Source organism: Medicago sativa, chromosome 4, assembly GCF_051527215.1.
Source record: "Medicago sativa cultivar Bolivia chromosome 4, Bolivia_mono, whole genome shotgun sequence".
Classification (NCBI taxonomy): domain Eukaryota; kingdom Viridiplantae; phylum Streptophyta; class Magnoliopsida; order Fabales; family Fabaceae; genus Medicago; species Medicago sativa.
This window is the reverse complement of record NC_140752.1, coordinates 82,447,782-82,468,638: the sequence shown is the minus strand read 5'-3', so window position 1 is coordinate 82,468,638 and position 20,857 is coordinate 82,447,782. Positions and strand designations below refer to the sequence as shown.

The window sequence follows — 20,857 nt, the reverse complement described above, 5'->3', positions numbered from 1 at the left end:
TCATCGCTCATGGCTTAATTTCTATCAAATTAACATTGAATGGACATAAAAAGTGTCGAATAACATCTCAACAATATCCATCCAATTTATATTAACAAGGGACCAAAGTGAGGAAGGGAACTTCCAATTCCAAATGCATATCCAAACCAAGGGATCCAATCATTTTAACATAATTAATACACCATGTTGATATTGCTTACGACCGGTGATTTCATTTCCTGTTCGGTGGCTTTATTCTTATAAGTTATGAATCCATCTTGATTTTTTGTTCCAAGTTTTAGGGGTTAGCCTCTGTCAAACCATACGGGGTGAATGAATAAGGGTTAGAAATTGAGTTTGCAATTAGTTTTAAGCTTTTTTAGATATGGTGTATTCTAATGGTTTTATTGGAGATTGGTTCCTCTTTGAATTAACAGATCTGTTGTTGGTTATATTGATGAGAAGGTCGATTGCTATTCACATATATGGTGTTGCTGGTTGTTCTTGAGTGGTGGGGGTGATGATGATTGATAAGTGAAGGTTTTAGTTTATATGTGAGGGTAAAATGGGTAGTTCGTACAAAATGTAGGGGTGAAGGTATAACCGTTGGGTACAAGGTAAAACTTCCAAACTAGTGTCGAAGAACACTGGAGGGTGTGAACATTCAATTTTAAAGAAAAAATATTTTTTATTTATTATGTAAAAAAAATTGAAAAATTTGTGTAAGGAATTAAACACACACACCTCTCCAAAGCGGCTGCGGTTATGGTGCATAAGGAAAATCCTCATGCACCCTGCATAAATCCAGAAATGGTTTTTATGAGTTGTACTCCAAAACCATTATATGTACTTAATGGTTTCCAGCACCCTGCATAAAATTATAGTATGTTATACTCCAAAACCATTTCTGGATTTATGCAGGGTGCATAATGATTTCCTTATGCACCATAACCACACCCAAACTCCAAAGCTAGGAAGCACGATATGAGAAATTTTTTAAAATTTCTGATACGATACAACGTTAATATATATTATTTTGGATCATATTTTCATTATTTTACGATGCATTTTTGTTATTGATTGTCCTTCTATTATCTTTTGAATGGGAACGGGTACGGGTGCAATGGTAGTTTGGATTTTAGAACATGATAGAAGAGCAAAGGAAAAAGTTTAAAGGATCTAAGATTAATGAAATTTTGTTAAAAATAAAATGTTAGATATTTAAACATAAAAAAATAGTAAATATGATATTGATCTTGATTGGCCAAAATGTCAATCCGCCATTATATTAAGCTCCATTTCTATATGGACCCAAACAAACATAGCCTGCTCTCAACTTTGAAAGCAAGTAGGGCAAGACAACTATAGAAAGCGAGTTTAAATTTTGATTTAACTTGCAAAAGATAGCGGATTAAACGAGTCGACCGATAGGTTGGACCCGTTTTGCCACCTCTAATTTTAGAGATGTTATTAGAAAAAAAAATATTTTACTAATCGGTTGGTGTATCAAGTGGATAAGAGTTCCATATTGAATGAAAAATAGTTTTTTTTTCTTTTTTTTAAGGAATGAAAAATAGATTTTTTTTTTAAATACCGTAAATGAGAGGATTTATAAACTTAATATTTTAAAGTTTTTGTGATTTTAAAAAAGATTTACTCTGTACCTTAAACTTTCTTCTTCTTCTTCATTTTTTCGTCTCACTTTTCTTTACTTTCAATTAAGGGTTAATTATGTTTTTGGTCCCTACAAAATTGCGACCTTGTAAGTTTAGTCCTTACTTAATTTTAATAGCATTTTTAATCCCTAAAAAAAAAAATTTACTTATAATTTTAGTCCCTGCTAAAATAAATTTTGTTTAATTATCCTTAAACTCTTAAATTTTTTAATGATTCTTTTTATACAAGTTTAGAACACTATGAAAGGTTCATTTACTAAAATCTATAATTTTTTAACATGAAATAAATTAAATATGAATTTTTTAAAATGACAAAAGTTTAAGATATAAGTAAGAAAAATATGGACGTAGAAATCAAATTTTTGCGATATTTTTTTTGGAGGACCTTTTAATAACGTTCTTAACACGCCTGTAAAAAATTGTTGAAAAATTTAAGAGTTTAAGCATAAATTAAACAAATTTGGATTGGGTAAGGACTAATATTGAGTGCAGAAATTTTTTGTAGGGATTAAAAATGCTATTAAAATTAAGTAAGACCAAACTTACATGGTCGCAATTTTGTAGTGACCAAAAACATAATTAACCCTTCAATTAATGGACAAACCAAACATGAAACATAACCTCAAACCAGCTTCACGCAGGCACCATTGTTGAGGTTCCAGCGATCTTCTCCCACCCACCGTCAAACACACCACAGTTGCCATCAATATCATCCTCTTCAAGCAGCGCTAAGCCACCGTATAGGTAACACCCGTTTGAGAATTAGTAATTTTTTTTTGGTTGTTCAGAACTAGTAGGGTTTAACCAAGCTTTTATTCATTCCAATTCCAAACGATACAAATCACAGTATCTCTCATCATTTTCATTTTCTTGTTCAGGTGTTAAAATGAAGAAGGAGTTATCAAAGAATCAGATTTTCGCTCTTCACGGGATTACCGCTGCTGGGTCAATAGCGTTAGCCACAACTTTTACATATCCTCTTGACACTATCAAAGTCCTCACTCAGGTTCTAACTTTCCCAACTCCTTCTAATTAACTACTAATAACAATGTGATTATGCTCATAAGAATCTTTTGCTTGTTAATTCATAGGTTGGTTCTAGTGCTGGTAAAGAATTGAATGCTAATCAGGTTGTTACGAGAGTTTTAGCTGTCTCTGGTAATGCAGGTATGTTCTTTTTATTTTGGGACCTTCCAACTGTTTGATAAATTGTCTAAGAGAATAGAACTGAATTTAGGTGTGTGTATATGCATGAGAGATATTCATTGGAATGTTGAGCTGTTGTTGTAGTCTAACACCATTGCTACTTCCATGCATACAGTGGTTGTTTAGTTGTGTGTATATATTATGCATTGGTTTCCTTCGTTTTTTCCTTTGAACCAAACACATTGATGGAAGATTCTGAAAGCGATTGATCGAAGTAACCATTATCTGACTACTGTAAAATTCTATAGGGTTTCTAGCAATTGTTAGCTCGTGGTCAATTAAATGACAATCCTATCCCTAATTTATATGCGGATACGATCGTGACCGCTAGGAGGCGATTGTTGGAAATCCTAGCAAAACTTTACTGTAGTCAGTTACAATATAAGTAGAGTTTATTTCAAATGGTTACTTTGATCGATCACTTCTAGTATCTTCCATCAATGTGTTTGGTTCAGAGGAAAAGAGGAAGAAAACTAATAGGCCCAAATGGTGTGATTGGTTGAGGTGAATCTAAGGAGTGAGAAATATGAGAAAGAGAGAGAGGAGAAATACACAAGTCATCTTGTTTGGCATTTTTAGATTCGGTTCTGTGTTATTGGTTTTACGAAACAAACTTTATGCTCCTATTGGATCAGTGCACAAAAAGATATTATGTATGCTTAGTGCTAACTCTGGTGTCTTGTTACATTTGAGTGTTTCAGGCATGTTCAGTGGTTTTGGTTGGTTGGCATTTGGAAGGATTTTTGGTCTTGGAGCACGATTTGGGGTTTACGAAATCCTGACAGCTTTTTGTAAAGGTAAGCTCGTTTGTTTTTATTGCCCAATACCTTCCGAAGTTTGTTATTTGTGATTATGGTGCTTTTTTTTGGGTGGAGAGTGAGTGACTTTGGTGCTCACGAGTGCATTTTTGGCAGATGGTCGGGAAAATAACTACGTCACTGCTTCTGAGGCTTTTTTGGCTGGCATGGCTGGTGGTGCCACTGAGACATTCATAAGCTCTCCATTTGAACTCATCAAGCTTCGTATGCAGGCTGCCTCTGCTTCATATGTTCCAAATTCTAACTTTTCTTTGGAAGAGGGGGCTCGCAAACCGCTAATTGCAAGATTACTCAATGGCTGCTATCCAGACAAGAAGTCTTTGAATCAATATGTTGGTCTCTTGTCTACCCTAACAACCAAGAATACTAATATATCAGGTGCTTTACTTGAGTATCCATGGGCAATGACAGGATCTGGGTTGCCTCCATCAGTTTGCAATGTGAGAAGGCCATCAAACATTATATCTTTGGAAGGATGGAGTACATTGTGGAGAGGTCTGCGTTCTGGAATTGTTCGAGATTCTGTGTTTGGTGGCGTATTTTTTTCAAGTTGGCAATTTTTGCACCAAGCAATGCTTGATTGGAAGGCTGTAGGGATGAATCCTCCACCCAGGTCCAGCTCTTATTCTTTAACGAAAGGAACATCTCTTTTGTATCATTTATTTTTATATTGTATATAGTTAGGCACATTTTTAGGAAAGCTTTGCGAAAAAAATTCTGATTGGGGAGTGGTCAAACTAAAACTGAAGCCAAAAAAATTCTTCTTCAACATTTTGTCAATATTCTCATATCTTTATCCTCTTTGTACATGAAGTGGAGCCTTAGAACAACGGTTAGAGTTACTGTCATATGATTGGGAGGTCACATTTCAATTGTGAATTCAGCCTCTTGAAAATGAATATTTAAGGTTGCCTATAATCATTCATAATAGGTCCAACCCTTATTTGGACCTCTCCATGATTGTAGCATTATATACCAAGTTGCTCTGTTGTTTTCTTTGTACATAGATTGAGTTGTCATAACCTTTGAGCCTTAAAAGTATGATGCGTGTTGTTTATTTTTAGGCCCTGTTCAGTAAACTATGAATAAGGTTGACGTGCTTCTCTCTTTTATTTTTTTTCAATTGCGTTTGATATCTTTTAAGTGGATAGGTATCCTCCGACCTTGCACTTCCAATTAAATTAATCTTCTGATACTGATTTAAATGAGCTAAATTATTTGATTAGTCGGGGTTTCATGTGATTCTCACTATACTTGATGCATTCAATGATATATTTTGTCAGGTAGTAGTGCTTTCAGACTAATTACTTCAATTGCATGTGAGTTTAGTTGTTCTCTTTTGTTTAAGAGTGCTTGACTTGATTCAGGTTAAATGATGAAGTTGGCCCGTTGTCTCCTTTGGCCGTTAGTCTTGCTGCTGGATTTTCTGGTGCCGTTGCTGCCGCTGCTTCTCATGGTTTTGATACTGCTAGAAGTAGATCACAATGTACCGTGGTGCCAAAGGTATGAACCTTGCTACTTGATGAAAAGTTTGAAAACCTTGTGCCATAACTTCAATATTTAATTAAAAAAAAGCATGTTATTTAAATTCAATATTTAAATTCCAAGAACTAAGCATGTTATTTACCTCCAAATAAAAAAGAAAAATTCTGTTTAACCCAATAGGATGGAGTCGTTTTCTATTTCCAGAGATGTTTCTTTCTACTCTAATAGCACCCAAAGTTACCAATAGAAATGCTGGTTTGCATTTGAACAACGAGTAGACAGAGGGATAAATCCCTATTACAAGCTAGTATAATGGCTGTAATAGAAACTAGACTATGATGGAACATGCACCTAGTAGAAATGGAGAAAATAAGTTATAGGGGAGTGGGGTCACGTATATAACCTCAACCATCCAATCCTCTATCTCTATTTCTCAACACATGAGGGGGTCACGTATATAATCTCAACCATCCAATCCTCCATCTCTATTTCTCAACATACTCTCTCATTCAAGATATTACATCAAGGTTGAGATTTAAGATGACCAAATTGAACACACGAGGGAATCCATTCCCTAAATATAGACTACAGAATCACCCTTTTACCGAGGAAGAACCGATTCCTCCAATACACTACTCTCTCTCTCTCTCTCTCTCTCTCTCTCTCTCTCTCTCTCTCTCTCCTCTTGCTCCGTGACTCCTGTATTCTCCTCCCGATCCTCCTTCTGCCAGCTGTCCATTGAGTTACGCCTTTCCTTTTCTCTCCTTTACTTCAACTTCAGCTGCTTTTCCACATTTCTTCCTGTTATAAACCAGCAGGCTTGTCTTTTGGGCCCATTTAATCTCTCCTATTCCTCCAGCTCCCTCCACCCCGATTTTTTTCTTTATACTTGCATATTGGCTCCATCATACTCTGCAGTCCCAACAAACAGTTATAGGATATCATTTCTTTGCTGCCCAGCTATGAAGCACATCAGATAAGATACATGTCCAATACTGTGATATGTCGTTCATTGAAAAATATAGGGTATGATACATTTAAGATATGTACATTAAAATACAAAATATAATAAATGTATTATTGTAGTTTAAGAAAATTAAAATAAAAACACAGCTCTTAAACATTAATAAATATAGAATAAAAATTGCTAGTCATTGTCTACCAAAAACCAAGCTTTGTACACAATTTTTAACACATTTTTATTGATTTTTATCAAGTAGCCTAGTGGCTAGAAATTCACCCCTTAAGGTGAATAAGTGGGGAATCTGGGGTTCAAACCCCAGCCCTTGCATACCGTGACGTCCCTACTAACTGAGCTATACTCAGAGGGACAAAAAAATCACAATTTTTAACACATTATTACTAAATAATAAATAAAATGGGTAGTTCAAACGGTTAATATTAATAATGGGGTGAAACGAATATGAATGGCTTAGATGAGAGAGAGGGCAGAGCGCATGTATGAATTTCGCCTGGGTAGAAGCATGACAACATATATGGAATGCAATTTTAGCAAAAGGCGAAGCATTTCTAATTTGGCAAAAGTGTGTCTTCATATTCCCATAATCAACCCTTAATTTAGATTATCTGTTTTTTTCCCCTTTCTGCTTAGACTTACAAAGGACCAGGGATTATTCATTTTTAAAGTTTAGACTTTAGATGCTTAGTTCTTAATGATGTCATCTCTTATATTGAATATTATCTCAATTAAGTAAAATACAATTTTTTAATTTCACGTGTTTCCAAATTCCGACCAATATCTGATAGTAATTTATACATTCTCTGGTTCCCAGTATGTCTCAATGGAGAGAAAGTTACTGCAATGGAAACGACCAGGAAACAAGTTTGAAAGATTTACTGGGATCCATCCTTCTGATAGGAATGTCTTGTCCCGTGGTCTCGGATTACGGATGGCTCGTTCTGGTATCGCATCATTCATGATTGTAGGAAGTTATTTATTTGTTGTTGATCATCTTGCCTCTAGTTTGACTTAATTGGCATAAGTTGATACACAGTTTTTGTTAGTCGTTAGTGTTTACTATATTTTCTCTTAGAGAAGAGCACATAATTTTGGCTTGCTGCTTTGTACTAGTCAGTAACGAAAATATAGAAAGGAGATAATACTTGATTCTTACCATAGTTTAATTACATACTGTGGTGAAATCAATATTCAGATTGTAACGTATAGAGAGACAGAGAGAAGACTGCATTTGTTCAAGACATCCTTCTGAGTTGGGGTACCTACACTGGTGGACCCCCTTTTTTAGTTTGAATAATAAAGGAATTAATTGTTATTATACATGCCATTTGGTTGTAAATTTCAAACTTTTAACCCGTTTGGATTAATGGGCTCTTGAACCCCCCACGGTGTGAAACCACCAAAAGTGTGTCCTTTTGTTTTCTTTGTATTTGTATATTAAGACCTTGTCCCTTAGGTGACATGTCCTTTGATCGCCTTTTTCCTATTGGATTATCCCTTTGTGTGGGGTTGACTTATTTTGAACTTTTCTGTTGACCTTTGTTGGTTGCACTTGCATGGATGGATTGGTATAAATTAACTTCACTCAAAAGCTACCTAGGTATTGGCCTGGCCTCACAATCATTCTCTCAAATTCCACTCGTTGCCATAAAAAGAATAATAATCATACCTAAAAACCAAGCAAGCAAAAGGCCAAGAGGGTTAGGATAGATTGGTACATGTCAAACATCTTTGCCTTCCCCCTTCCCCTTTATGTCTTTACATACACACAAATTTTGTTGGAAACAACCAAAGCTTTGTATATAAGATGAAAAAAACTTGAGGCCCATTTGAATGGTTTTCATCATAGACAATCATAATGACTTCCAATATGATTTGGCATTTTCGACTTTCTGAGTCCTTTTGTTTTGTGTGACATTGAGAGCCACCACAAAGTATAATTTTGTGTTTTAAGTAATGGGTTTTTGGTCTCTTTGAAGTTGCCACCGAAAATCACACCAACCTCTCTACTTATTCACTCACTCAAGTCACATGTGGTATGTTATTAAGCATGCACTTGTGAGATGATTATGAAGTTCAGTGGTTACGAGCTGATTAAGCAATGAAATAGTATATTATAAATTTATAAGAACAATGAAGGATGCAGTAGTAGTTTCGTTAAGCGATGAACTCGTGGACACAAAGATCAAAGAGCAACATACTTAGACAGGACAAAACCTATGTTGTATTTTATATTATTTTTATTCAATTGTGTACGAAGTTTCAGAAGTTGGATTCTATCTTAAGGTTTCAAACTACAATCCTAGAAGAGCCATGTGACTATAAACTAATTAAAAAGAGGAAATTACCATTTTAATTGAAACCTCACTTCTGTGAAATGGCTTGGAAGTCAAGGTTTACTTCAATTGCAGCTTTTGAGTTTTGACTTGTGAGTGTTATTATGCTCATTGTAAAGTTTTGTAATAAAGATGGAAGTAGAAAAGTTTTATATTGAAGAGTGGATGAAAATGATGATATGTCTATATGTCTTTGATTTCCACTTGTTAGTGGATATAAAACACAGGTAAGGATATTTTCATACTCTTAATTTATAACGGCAAGATGTCAATTATCATGCTTCTTTAATCAATTAGCATAAAGCAAAATACTAAGACTATACGGTAAAAGCTTGAATCCATTTTATTAGAATCTTGAAATTTAATTTCCACAACGTTTTCTAATCAAAATCAAATTATTAATGAACATCGTTGTTTACTGCTAGCTTTTTATTCTCATTTTGTAAATGGTTATTACCTAGTTTTCATTTTGTATTCGTCAAACTACCCACTTTCACATTTAACATTTTTTCATAAAAAATGGCGGCAAGTGAGCAACCACTCTTATTTGAGTAGTATTTTTTTTTTTTTTTTGACTAATGGGCAGGGTCACATTAAGACACAAAACTTCCCCTTAATTTTTTTTTATTTTTAAAATTCTTGCATTTTGAAAGCGTAAACTTTAGACATTAGGGGAAGGGTCTTTACCAAAACTCCAAAAGTATCATTGCAACACGATTATAGAGAAAATTCTACGCATTATAAAATTTATTGCCTTATATTTCTTTGTTTGGATTGTATAAATATACTAAAGGGAAAACATTATTTATCTCGTCAAGCAGAGGAAATCTTTAGGGCTATGTCTGTATTAACTTTATCTATAACTAATATGAAAATAAATGTCCATTGAATTTACCATTTTACCCCAGGAGGGGCATTTTGGTAAATTAATTATTGGAAGGTTTTTTTTAGGGTTGGCATTTGAATTTCCATTTTTGCCCCTAACCAAATTTTTTTAATTATTTTCTAATTTTTATATTTTTAATAACTTTTAATTATTTTCCAATTTTTATATTTTTAACTATTTTTCAATTTTTCCTCCCAAATTCAGTTGCTTCTACATTGCCGTTGTGGGAGATTAAGGTATCGTTTGACCCGACTTTTTTCAAACTTCTCTACATTTTTAAGGAGAAGTTAGGCCGAATACAATATCAATTAAGTACTTACCAAAAAAAGTACTTTTTTTGAACGCATAAAATTGAATGGAATGAGCTTTGACCAGAAGTTGTTGAATGTTACTTTAAAAAACTACTTCTCGATAATTTATTTCACAAGCACCTCTTTTCAACTCACGATGGGAACCTTTTCTTTATTTTTTAATATTATATTTCAATATGTTTTTTTTCTTTCATTTAACTTTATTTTTTTTAACCGTTCCATTAATTTTTTAAGGAGGTTCCATTTAATTTTATTACATTTTTTTAAAGGAATTTTATTATCTTTTTATCACTTATATATTTAATTTCAATATCGTTTAATCATCACAATCTCACAAATATTTTTATTCACGCTGTCATTTAATGATCCCAAATATTTTTATCTCCTTTCTTCAACCTCGTGAATATATACACACATTAACATTTAGAGTAATATTTTATGTCCGTCTGTCTGTTTTTTTGTTACGCTAATGCATATAATTTTTTTAGTGTTGCTTGGTTGAGTGCTACCTCACCAATTTTTTTAACTATTTTCCAATTTTTATATTTTTAAAAACTTTTAACTATTTTACAATTTTTTATTTTTAACTATTTAAAACTAAGTTGATGGTTCATAGTTTTTAAGGTTTATATTTTTACCATCTATCCTTTCAATGTAATCTTCCAGACTGAATATTACTAAGCATATGTGAAGAGACTGAATATTGCTCAGCTGATATTACTTTTTTGACGTCAAATAGATTTTTTATTTTTTAACGGTCAAATTATTAATAACCAAATTCCTACACAAGACGCTAAAGAGTTTAATGTGTTTCTTTCGTTCATTTTGTATCATGTAAATATTGGTGTTAATCCCCTTTTACTAACTCTATGACAGTAGCGCTCACTTTTAAAATTTTAACTAATATGTAATTTATGATGTTTTCCCGCTCTTGATAAAGCTTTAATAAATATTTTAATAAAGATTTATAATTTGTGTGCAATATTCATTAATTGTTCATTTTTCCTTCGGAACAATTTTTTTACAAAATACGTTACTGAACCCCATGCCTTAGACCATGCATCACAAATATTTGGATTATGCGACCTTCATTCTCAAATTTACGAAGAATGGTAATATTCCGTAATTTGAACATCTCTCCTTTAAAATAAGTTTTTTAAAAGTGCCTATAATTCACATGAAAGGACTCGATACTAAATTGCAGTTACTATCTGCCTTTGCTATAGATCATGTGAAATGATTTATATACGTTGAAACTGAAAGGCAAAATGATATAAATCAAGTAGAGAGGCATTCAACTATCTATCTGATTCAGAAGTTTGTTCACCTGAAAGGACTGAATACTAAATTGCAGTTAATATCTACATTTGTTGTAGATCATGTGAAAGGATTTATATACGTGGTACTAAATTGCAGTTAATATCTGCCTTTGCTAGGGGTGGCAAAAATACTCATGCCCATGGGTACCCGTGGGTAAAATCCGTCACAGGCATGAAGCGGGTAGCTAAACAGGTATCCACGGGTATAATAAATGGGTATTTGACTACCCATTATTATATGGACACAGACACGGATTGGATTGTATCCATACCCACGGGTACCCATACCCGATAATAGATTAAGTAAATTACTAATATATATCATATCTAATTACTTAAAGTTGGTACCTTATTGAAGAAAATTTTACCGCCCACCTAAAAATCCTCAATAATAACCTATTTTTATTTTAATTTTTTTTAATTCATCTTATTAAGTTCACCGTTTCCACTTCATTCACATCATAAAACATATAGATTATATAAGAATCATGAATTTTCTATGAATTATGTATGATTTATGAAATTTTGAGTGGATTATGTATGGATGTTTAAAAGTTGAAGTTTTTTGGTAATTAAAAAAGTTATTATTTGTACCAAAAAATAAATAAATTCAAAACTCCATGGGTACCCATGGATACCTCAATACCCACGGGTATCCGTATAGTGGGTACCCACGAGGATACGGGGCGGGTACGAGTATCATATTTATCCAACGGGGCGGGGACATGTATCATATTATCCGTACCCATGGGTATCAATTGACATTTGTTGTAGATCATGTGAAAAGATTTATATACGTTGAAGCTAAAACACAAAATGATATAAAGTAGGTAGAGAGACTTTCAGCTATCTGTCTGATGCAGAAGTTTGTTCACCTGAAAGAACTGGATACTAAATTGCAGTTAATATCTACCTTTGTTGTAGATCATGTGAAAGGATTTATATATGTTGAAGCTGAAAGTCAAAATGATATAATCAGGTAGCTTTGGTAATAGGGTTTTCATTGGTTTATAGATAGATATCAATTATTACTGGAAAAGTGTTTCTACCGCTGACTAAATATGTTTTCATTTGTTACTCGTGATCAAGCCATTTTGAAGATTTAATTTTGTAATCCGTAATGCAAGAGTACTCTAAATATTATATTATGGTTTATAATTATCTGTCATTTTGCAATCTATCCTTCCAATATAATATTTTGTCAAATATGTTACTGAACCCCGTGCGAAGCACGGGTTTGTAACTAGTTTTATTTTAAAACTCAATATAATTAGAGTCTTTTGACACCCCAATGAATCCATCAAGATATCTCCACAACTCCGACCCCTTGGATCATTCTAGTAAAAAAAACTCCGACCCCTTGGACCAACTATGTGACTAATCACTGATTTGATTGATTAAGTTATTTTAGTTGGTTTTCAATCTCTCAATGGATAACTCCACAAGAATTTGAACCTGATTCTCTAGCTTCTCTTTTTTATGGGGACACGGTATTTTCCACTTGACCAACACCACACTAGTGTATATTAATATTGAGGTAATAATTATTTTGGTTCTTAAATGTGTAAGAAGTAGTCATAATAGTTTCTCACTGTATCAAAATTCTAAAATAGTTTTTGATTGTACACTTTGTTAGTCGAAATAGTCTCTAACGCTGAAATAATCTCTCAATACTCACAATAACTTTTTTCATATAGGGATTGAAATGACAATAAATATATTGAAGGACTAATATGACAATATTAACGAAGTATTTTAATGTCAATGACTATTTTGACTAACTTTTTATTCATTCACCGAAAGAAAATAGTAATAAATAAGAGTTTAAGAGTCACTATTGACAATGTAAATGATTTTCTTACAAAAATAAGATACATTATTTTTATAAGTTATTCTTATATAGATGTTGTCTGATGTCACAAATAAAATCATTCATAACTATATGCATCGTAGCTGATAGCATCTACAAAAAAAAAAAAAAAACTGCAATGCCATTACAAAGTTTTTTATCCTTAACCACCCGATCCGATTTTAATTGGAGGGGTATGATAATCCGGAGTTCGATCAAAAGATAAATAAACATCGAGTCAACATTGTTCCAGTCACAATTAAATTCAACAGATAAGAGTTTGTAACCAAACTTGAAAAATGCAAAATAGTAGTACATAATAACTTGAGGTTTGATTGATTAATGAGAGTTGGATCCAGCAGAATAACATGATATTAGATCCTAGTTGAAAAATCTATTCACATTTAGTTGATAGTACATTATTGCATCTCAAATAAGATGATTTCTGGTAGAAGCAACCTATGAGACAAAAAAACTGGAGGTTTGGGTATTCTCATTGCAATAAACAATGTTTTACTTTTAATCAATAGTTGAAGGTTTTCTTTGACAACTATAAACTAAGTAAATTTTATGAATTGTCAAAAAGTTCAAACTCTATCAAAAATATTACCACAATTATTAATTTATTTGGTCAACTCTTTAAAGTCAATATGATGTTATTTCGGCTGGTGTCCCAAATATTTGTACCATTGACAATGACGTATATATTGCGCAAGCTTCAGCTATCACTGATTAAAGTATCCTGTGTTATTATTGAGATAGTAGATGCCAAAATTAATCAAAAGATAACCGAGATAAACATCATCTGTTCTTATTGGATTCTTCTAAATCGATTTGATAAATACATTTTAACTCATAATAATTGCAGGTGTATTAATTGTTTTGCAAAGATTGAGAATTATCTTGTCTGTTCTAGTGGATATGAGTACATATGAGAAGAGAAAGAACCAAATGAATAAGGTAAACATCATGGACTGGTCTGTCACTCTTTTGTGATGACAATATTGGGATATAATATATAGTGCTCGTGTTGGTGCTTTAAAGCATGCGAATGCTTTCATCACACATGACTTGATGCTTCCCTAAGCAGGAACCCACATAACATTATTATTATTATTATTATTATATATGCAAGAAAATACCAAAAATATAAAAATAAATAATTGTCCCTTGTTGTTGTGATACAAGACAACTAGCTAACAAATACCATCAAAGTAGGCAGCAAATGCTATAAAAGCCTAATAGGACTCTATTGCCTCCAAATGTTCAGTTGCAAGCATTCCCTCATACAGTGCTCAATTATAATGGACCCCACAATCCTCAAGTTTGATAAATATGTAAATCTTATAATTTTTCTCAACAACACTCCTTTGCACGTGAGACTCCCAACTCAACTCAAACATATGGCTTTTATTCATCATCCTTGCTCTTGCTCTTAGTATAACCCACTGAAATTTCACTATCTTTTCCTTTTCTTGTGCTAAGAACATTCCTTTAAGTGCACCAGACTTTCATGCAACACTGGTGGAGTGCAGATTTTTATATATATGTAGGTTATATATATATATATATATATATATATATATATATATATATGTGTGTGTGTGTGTTACATATGAAGAAGAGAATCATTCTTTTCGTAAATTAAATTGTATGTCACATAATTTTGTATATGAAACTAATAATAAAACACTTGTACATTAACACGGATCGCGTGACGTTGCTTATAGTTTAAGTAAATAGTCATTTAAATTTAAAATCTTCTAGTATATTAATCATTTAAAATTACTCATTATAGTTTCTGAATATGTCATCGAAGACTAATGTGATAAGAATTTCTAATTCATGAGATTATTTTAGAATTTTTCTATTTTCGCCATCGAATTGTCAAATTTATATGATTTTATTGACTTTTCGTAATCATATTGTACTATTAATTTTTATAGGCGATATTGTACTATTAATTATACATAGCTTGCAACGCTTGTACATGTTCTATCTTTTATTTATCAGTAAAATACACATACATTCGCACGGGTCACACAACATTGATTATTATATCAAAATATTTAGAAATATGTTATAAAGTAACTATCATATGAGTTGATGATTTTCTTGCATTCCTACTAAGCACAAGTCCCATACGCTACTTCTAATCCAAAAGAGATATGGAACTTTTTGCCTAAATTGTCTGGATTTGCAGGGTTATTGTATCTGTGATATTATTATTAGTGGCAAAAGATAAATACAGGGTGTGTGATTATCCACGTGTCAGCATAAAGACTAATAAACTAAAAAGAGCACAAAATTTACAAAGAGAGGTGTGGAAGAGAATATGGGATCTTTGAAAGCATAACGTCATATTGCATATTGTTTGGTCATGAATTTCATTTCATATCTAAGTGCCCCACTTGCAGGGCTGCTACATAGAAATCTATAGCTATAGCAACTTCACTGATTACAATGGAAGCTAAAGTAGCTAATGGATTTAATTTAATTTAAATAACTACAACAAAAACAAGTAGTAAATGATATTGATAATGACAACAATTAGCTTAGATATTTATCTCCCATTTGGAAAATGTAGCTAATTTAACTCTCTAGATATACTATATATTATGATCACTTGCATTGCATTTGCATTTGCATCATCTAATTTGGCAAGCTTACTTCATCAAGATCATCTAATGACAAGAAAACTTCATCCAAACAAGATAGCTCTGTCCCATCTCCATCTTGATCATCTTCATCACGCTCATAAACTCGACATATCACCCACTAAATCAAAGGAAAAATAATAAAATCAATATTAAATAAAAAAAAAAAATTAATCATGTATACGCAACTCAGATGATAAACATTTACAGAGATATTTAAAATGTCGGGACGTAAGTTCAAACTTGCAATACCCCTCTTCTCGGCACTTAATGTGCTGAGTTTTGTCATTGGACTATTTGACATAAAAAATTTCATGTACTAAATAATATATTAAGAATATACTAACTGATTTTGGTTGTGATTTTCTTTTGGATGATGATCTGCTAGAGGAAGAAGCAGAATCTGATAGACGATATTCTTGCATTATCCAATTGGTTTGGTTACCATTAGGTGCTTCTCCAATATGGAACACATAATATTTCTTCATACCAACTCTCTTATTGCTTGAGCTTGTTACAACTTGTTCTTCCATTCCCATTGGCATCCAATAACCACTGTTAGTCATTCTATTTTGTGTCCTTCTACTATAATAGTACCATTGATTTCCCTCTTCCAAAGCTCTACCTACAAACATTTAATTAATTAATTAATTATTCACACACATAAGATAATGGACACACCAAATTTAAAATTTAATGTAACATAGTATGAATTGGTAAAATAAAAATAAAAAATAAGATACCTTGAAGTTGCCATGGATCAAATGGATAGAGGTCAAGATCAGGGATAACATCTGGATGACAAGGTAAAAGGGAAGCCTTTCTATGAAGAAAATGGACCACAAGCTCTTCATCTGTCGGATAAAATCTAAACCCGGGTGGAAGATTAACATTGTTATTAGTATTATTATCTACCATTATTATTTAGAGAATATAGATAGATAGAGTAATAAGAAGAAATTAAATGAAAGAGAAATGGAGCTAGGTAGAATGGATATGATATGATGAAGGTGTGGTGGGTGTCAAGGTTTGGTATTTATAGAAATTGATCAATGAATTATATTGGGAGGGATCGAGTAGTGAAAGGAGTGACGTGAAACTGAAGGTGTTGTTTATCACATCACATCACATATATATAAAATTATTGCATTTTGAATATTAATTTTCATGAAATATACTATAGTTTTGAAATTGAATTTTGATAAGTGGCACTTTCAGAAGTCCACCAAGCAAATAAGGGTAAGGCGGCGGATAACGGAACGTGATGGATAGATACTTTGGGCATAAAACGGGATAACCAAAATCGTCTTAGTGGGAGGAGGGCTTGTGAGAGAGACATTGATCCATATCATCATTCTTTTATTCTTCATTTATTTATTTTGGATTCTAACAAATTCATTATTTATAGATATATAGTAGTAACTTGAATATGCAATCAATTTCTTTAATGTCAGTTCAATATGTTTAGAGGTCTAAAACATATTTATAATTAAATTTAATTTCTCTGAGGTGTTTTTTTGGCTAAAAATTTTGAAGTCTATAACTTTAACTTGAGTTGTTTGACCTTTGACCAACTCTAAAATTCATTTAAATTAAACGATGCTAATTGAACACTTACATACATTATTTTGTGCTACATATCTTTCATTTGACACTTTAAGTCTATCAAGTAGTATTATGATGTGCAATTTCGATCAAGTTTCAATTGTATAAATTGGGCGGTATAGATAATCAAGTGGTTAATTAGTTTTAATAAACTTTGTCGGAAAAAAAAATAGTTTTAATAAACATTAAATTGCTCAGAAGTGTATGAATTCAACCCATCAAATTCTATCTGTATTTTGTTTGAACTCCAAATTACTAAGACATATTTCCTTCCTTGAGAACGAGATGGTTAAAATCCAAAAATGACCACCATATCGATGTTTTTCTTTCAATCAATTGCATTGGAGATATACTTCCTAACTATTCTGTGAGAGGAACAAATTGTTTTCATTGTCTTGAATCAGTCATGATTATTTTAAAGAAAATGTTTGGTGGACACCCTATTAACTGTATAAGAAAATAATATGATAAATATGATAGATTTTTGATGTGACAGGAATTAGGAAGAGAGATATATATGAGAAGTAAAATGAAAGTTAGGAAATATGGAGTAATATTCAAATATCAATGTTGTAATGTAATCAACTTATAGGTTATACATAAATTCTTCTTAGGTCATGCGTTGGGCAAGTAATTAATAAGCGTTACATAAACTCTCATCGTTAATAAAATACCAAAATTGCACAAGTGTAATACTCTACCCATAAAGAGTTTAATGTTGTACAAATACCACTATTTATTTATGTTGACGAAACAAATACTATCTTGGTTGTTTATGTTTGGATTTTACCATTTGTATTGGCATAAGCTAATATATACCGTAAAAACAAGTAATAAAAAAAAACAATATTGTTTCTTTTAGGTCATCATCACACTTCATGCTGATATCATCCAGGTACAATATCCACGTGGCAAGAGAGTGCATTTTTGGTCTTAGGCCAATTAAAATGTGGTGACCGTCCTCTTGGAGTATACCTACATATGCTTCATCATAATTATAAGCAATTATCATAGGATTTTTAGATTTAAATACAAGAACTTTTTGTTTTCTCTCTACCCATATGCTTTTGCCTTGCTTTGTAATCAACAGATTAGTAGGAGTACCACAGTGGGAACTGCACATACATTCCACATGGAACCAAGCAATCAAGTGAATCAACTATATATTTTTTGGAATGACCCATGAGTTTAACTGATTTGATTGGGTCCAAAGAAGCCCCCACATTATTTATATAATTAATCAATTATTAAATCTTGCATAAGAAAAAAATAACTTAAAAAAATCACACTTCGAATCAACTACTTTGCTTATAACTTTTCCAACCATGAATAACATTTTGCAGCTCTTTGGTTTTACGAGGTAAGCAATTATATAATTCTTCCATTGAAGTAGACAACATTATTCTGTTTCTGATGACTAATCGAAATTTGTATATGTTACTCTATATAGTACCATCTCATGTCCAATTATAACCATATCGAGAGTGAGTAATTATAAATTAGTATATATACAAGAGTTACTATTTGAAGTACAAGGTTTTTACGGTGTCTTTCTTAAATCATTGTCTGCCTTTGAGTTGGTACCAACTAACTCCCAAGAACTCGAAATAAGTAAAGAGTCATCAACAATAGAAACAAACATTAAGCAACAGTTTCAAAAGACATGTCGTGATAATTACTTCTAAGTCCCAAGTAAAGGTGAAAATAAGTCGAAAAAGCCTTTTAGACTTAAAAAAAATGCCAAATTTCAAGTGAAAAAGAATTTTGTTTAGACTTACTAGACCGAGCTAATTAAATAAATATGAATAATTTATTTTACAAGTGTACTTATTATATTAACTTACATTAAATTAATTTTTCACATGTTCAAATGTATTATTATAAAATACAATTAAAATAGGTGGTCATGTAAAGTCTTATTCTCTACTTATCACGTTAAATCACAAAACAACGCTTAATTTAATTAACCTATTAGCTCCCTAGTTTATTTAATTAAATGCGTGATAGACTTATTTAAAGATGTTATATGAAATATACATTTAACCGGGTTTATAGGCCAAATCAAACATTAAAAAATGCCAGATTCATGTTTGAAAATAAACCTATAGCATGTAATATGCCAAACTCGGGTTTGAATTTTTTAATGAGATCAGACTTTACACAACTTAATTTTATCTAACTTAATTTCACATGTAGATTCAACGTTTGGTCCTGAATTAAGAACTTTACTTCCACCAATTTTGAGCACTGTTTATGATACACCCACCTCCTAGAGGCCTAAAAAGAAAAGAAGAGGGATTTGATTCTATTTGAGCCTAGCTTAATTCTACAATTTAGTTAGTAAAATTAGAAGTGTTTACTACTTATAAACATGTTACCCTGTTAAACATTTGTCTCATCTAACTTGAGAGTTCTCAACATATGTCACATGTACGCAGTGTTGTACTTCCATTGATCTTATTTATACAAGATATTTAGGTAAACAAAACTTGATGTATTAGTTTAAAATTTGGACTAGAAATATTAACTTTTGTCGATGTAAATGTCTCTTATAAACAGGATCGGAGAGAGTACTATATCATTTCTTTTGTACCTTAAAATTTATGGTCCCTATTCCGGACTCTAGACTCTAATGGACCCATAGATAACAAACATACTTCAACTTCTAAGGAAAATTTCGTTCAGCAAGCCCGGAGAACAACATTCCTAACTTTTTGAAAGTACTTCATCCCCGTTTTTCTCTAGTACTATGTACTACCCTTGTCATCAGATTAGTTGCCAATGCATATTCCACAAAGGTTCTACTCGTGCGCACTATTAATTGTCTTTTTGAACCTTATCTATGGAAGTGGAGTAAATATTTAATACTAGTAAAAAAAATTTTAAGTTAAAAAAAATATGATCAAACACTCATCATCACGGTTATAAGAGGAGAATTCACCTTGTGTGTCTCATATGTTCTCCAAAAAAAATTAGTCACTATTAAATGACAGTAAAAATTTCACACAAATAGCATGATAACAAAAAAAAAAAAAATATCATCAACTAACGTTTTAAACTTATAATTTATCTTTTATTTCCTCAAGTTTACCATGTTAAATATTTTCTTACCCTTATAAGAAAAATTATATATTAGTTAAAAATATCTTTTCATTTAATATTTATCACTTAGTTTATCTACTAATTTTATTAAACACTTCAAATTCAATTTGTTAGCTTATCCATCATTCCCTATGAGTTTATGTGTCATCAACTAGTTTATCATTTATTCGTTTGTTTTAACCAAATAGAGTCACTATATAGAGGTGTACACATCAAAATTAATGGATGGTTGCAGGTGCAGGGGCAATCAAGAGTTACAGTCAGATTCTTTCATAGTTTTAAATTTTGGTATATTTCCACTTCATTGCCATATTCTCAAGTAATTAATCACTTTTAAGCTGATCGAGACATTCAAAAAAATCTCCATTATATTTATACTAAATATGTATCCTCTTTTTTCCTTTTACCTTTATATAATATAATATATTAAAGGTCAATAAGCTTAATAGTGGAGGTGTACTAAAAGAGCATAATTATAATATGCTCCTAATTGAATGAGCATGGAAGTTTACCTGACTTAGATGATGATGTTACGGTAATTGAGTGGTGGGTCTGGGTAAGCCATGTTTATGTTAGGCCTAAAATTTTCTTATTCATTTATCCTTTTCTTATTATTGATCGGCATCATAACAGTATTGAGAAAATTTCA

General features: G+C 31.9%; 2 protein-coding genes across 2 annotated transcripts; one reads left to right on the top strand and one right to left on the bottom strand.

Annotated features, from left to right (window-relative positions):
• Window positions 1-2,241: 2,241 nt before the first annotated feature.
• LOC146932710 (Mitochondrial substrate carrier family protein) lies at window positions 2,242-7,510 on the top strand. Its single transcript, XM_085704439.1, has 7 exons — window positions 2,242-2,399; window positions 2,534-2,661; window positions 2,747-2,822; window positions 3,563-3,658; window positions 3,776-4,292; window positions 5,047-5,182; window positions 6,958-7,510. The coding sequence occupies exons 2-7, from the start codon at window positions 2,542-2,544 to the stop codon at window positions 7,156-7,158; spliced, it is 1,146 nt and encodes a 381-aa protein (XP_085560565.1). The 5' UTR covers window positions 2,242-2,399; window positions 2,534-2,541; the 3' UTR covers window positions 7,159-7,510.
• A 7,670-nt stretch (window positions 7,511-15,180) lies between these two features.
• XND1 (xylem NAC domain 1) lies at window positions 15,181-16,827 on the bottom strand. Its single transcript, XM_085704438.1, has 3 exons — window positions 16,245-16,827; window positions 15,849-16,126; window positions 15,181-15,622 (listed from the first exon to the last, which is right to left on the bottom strand). Exons 1-3 carry the CDS (start codon window positions 16,417-16,419, stop codon window positions 15,497-15,499), a joined length of 579 nt encoding a protein of 192 aa, XP_085560564.1. The 5' UTR covers window positions 16,420-16,827; the 3' UTR covers window positions 15,181-15,496.
• Window positions 16,828-20,857: the final 4,030 nt, after the last annotated feature.

What these genes read in the sequence shown, in the direction of transcription:
- LOC146932710 (XM_085704439.1), top strand. Translation starts at nt 2,542, where the DNA reads ATGAAGAAGGAGTTATCAAAGAATCAGATTTTCGCTCTTCACGGGATT. An exon ending in CTATCAAAGTCCTCACTCAG is followed by an intron (nt 2,662 to 2,746) that starts GTTCTAACTTTC and finishes GTTAATTCATAG; the next exon opens with GTTGGTTCTAGTGCTGGTAA. An exon ending in CCTGACAGCTTTTTGTAAAG is followed by an intron (nt 3,659 to 3,775) that starts GTAAGCTCGTTT and finishes CATTTTTGGCAG; the next exon opens with ATGGTCGGGAAAATAACTAC.
- XND1 (XM_085704438.1), bottom strand. Translation starts at nt 16,419, where the DNA reads ATGGTAGATAATAATACTAATAACAATGTTAATCTTCCACCCGGGTTT. An exon ending in TGATCCATGGCAACTTCAAG is followed by an intron (nt 16,127 to 16,244) that starts GTATCTTATTTT and finishes AAATGTTTGTAG; the next exon opens with GTAGAGCTTTGGAAGAGGGA. An exon ending in GAAAATCACAACCAAAATCA is followed by an intron (nt 15,623 to 15,848) that starts GTTAGTATATTC and finishes CCTTTGATTTAG; the next exon opens with TGGGTGATATGTCGAGTTTA.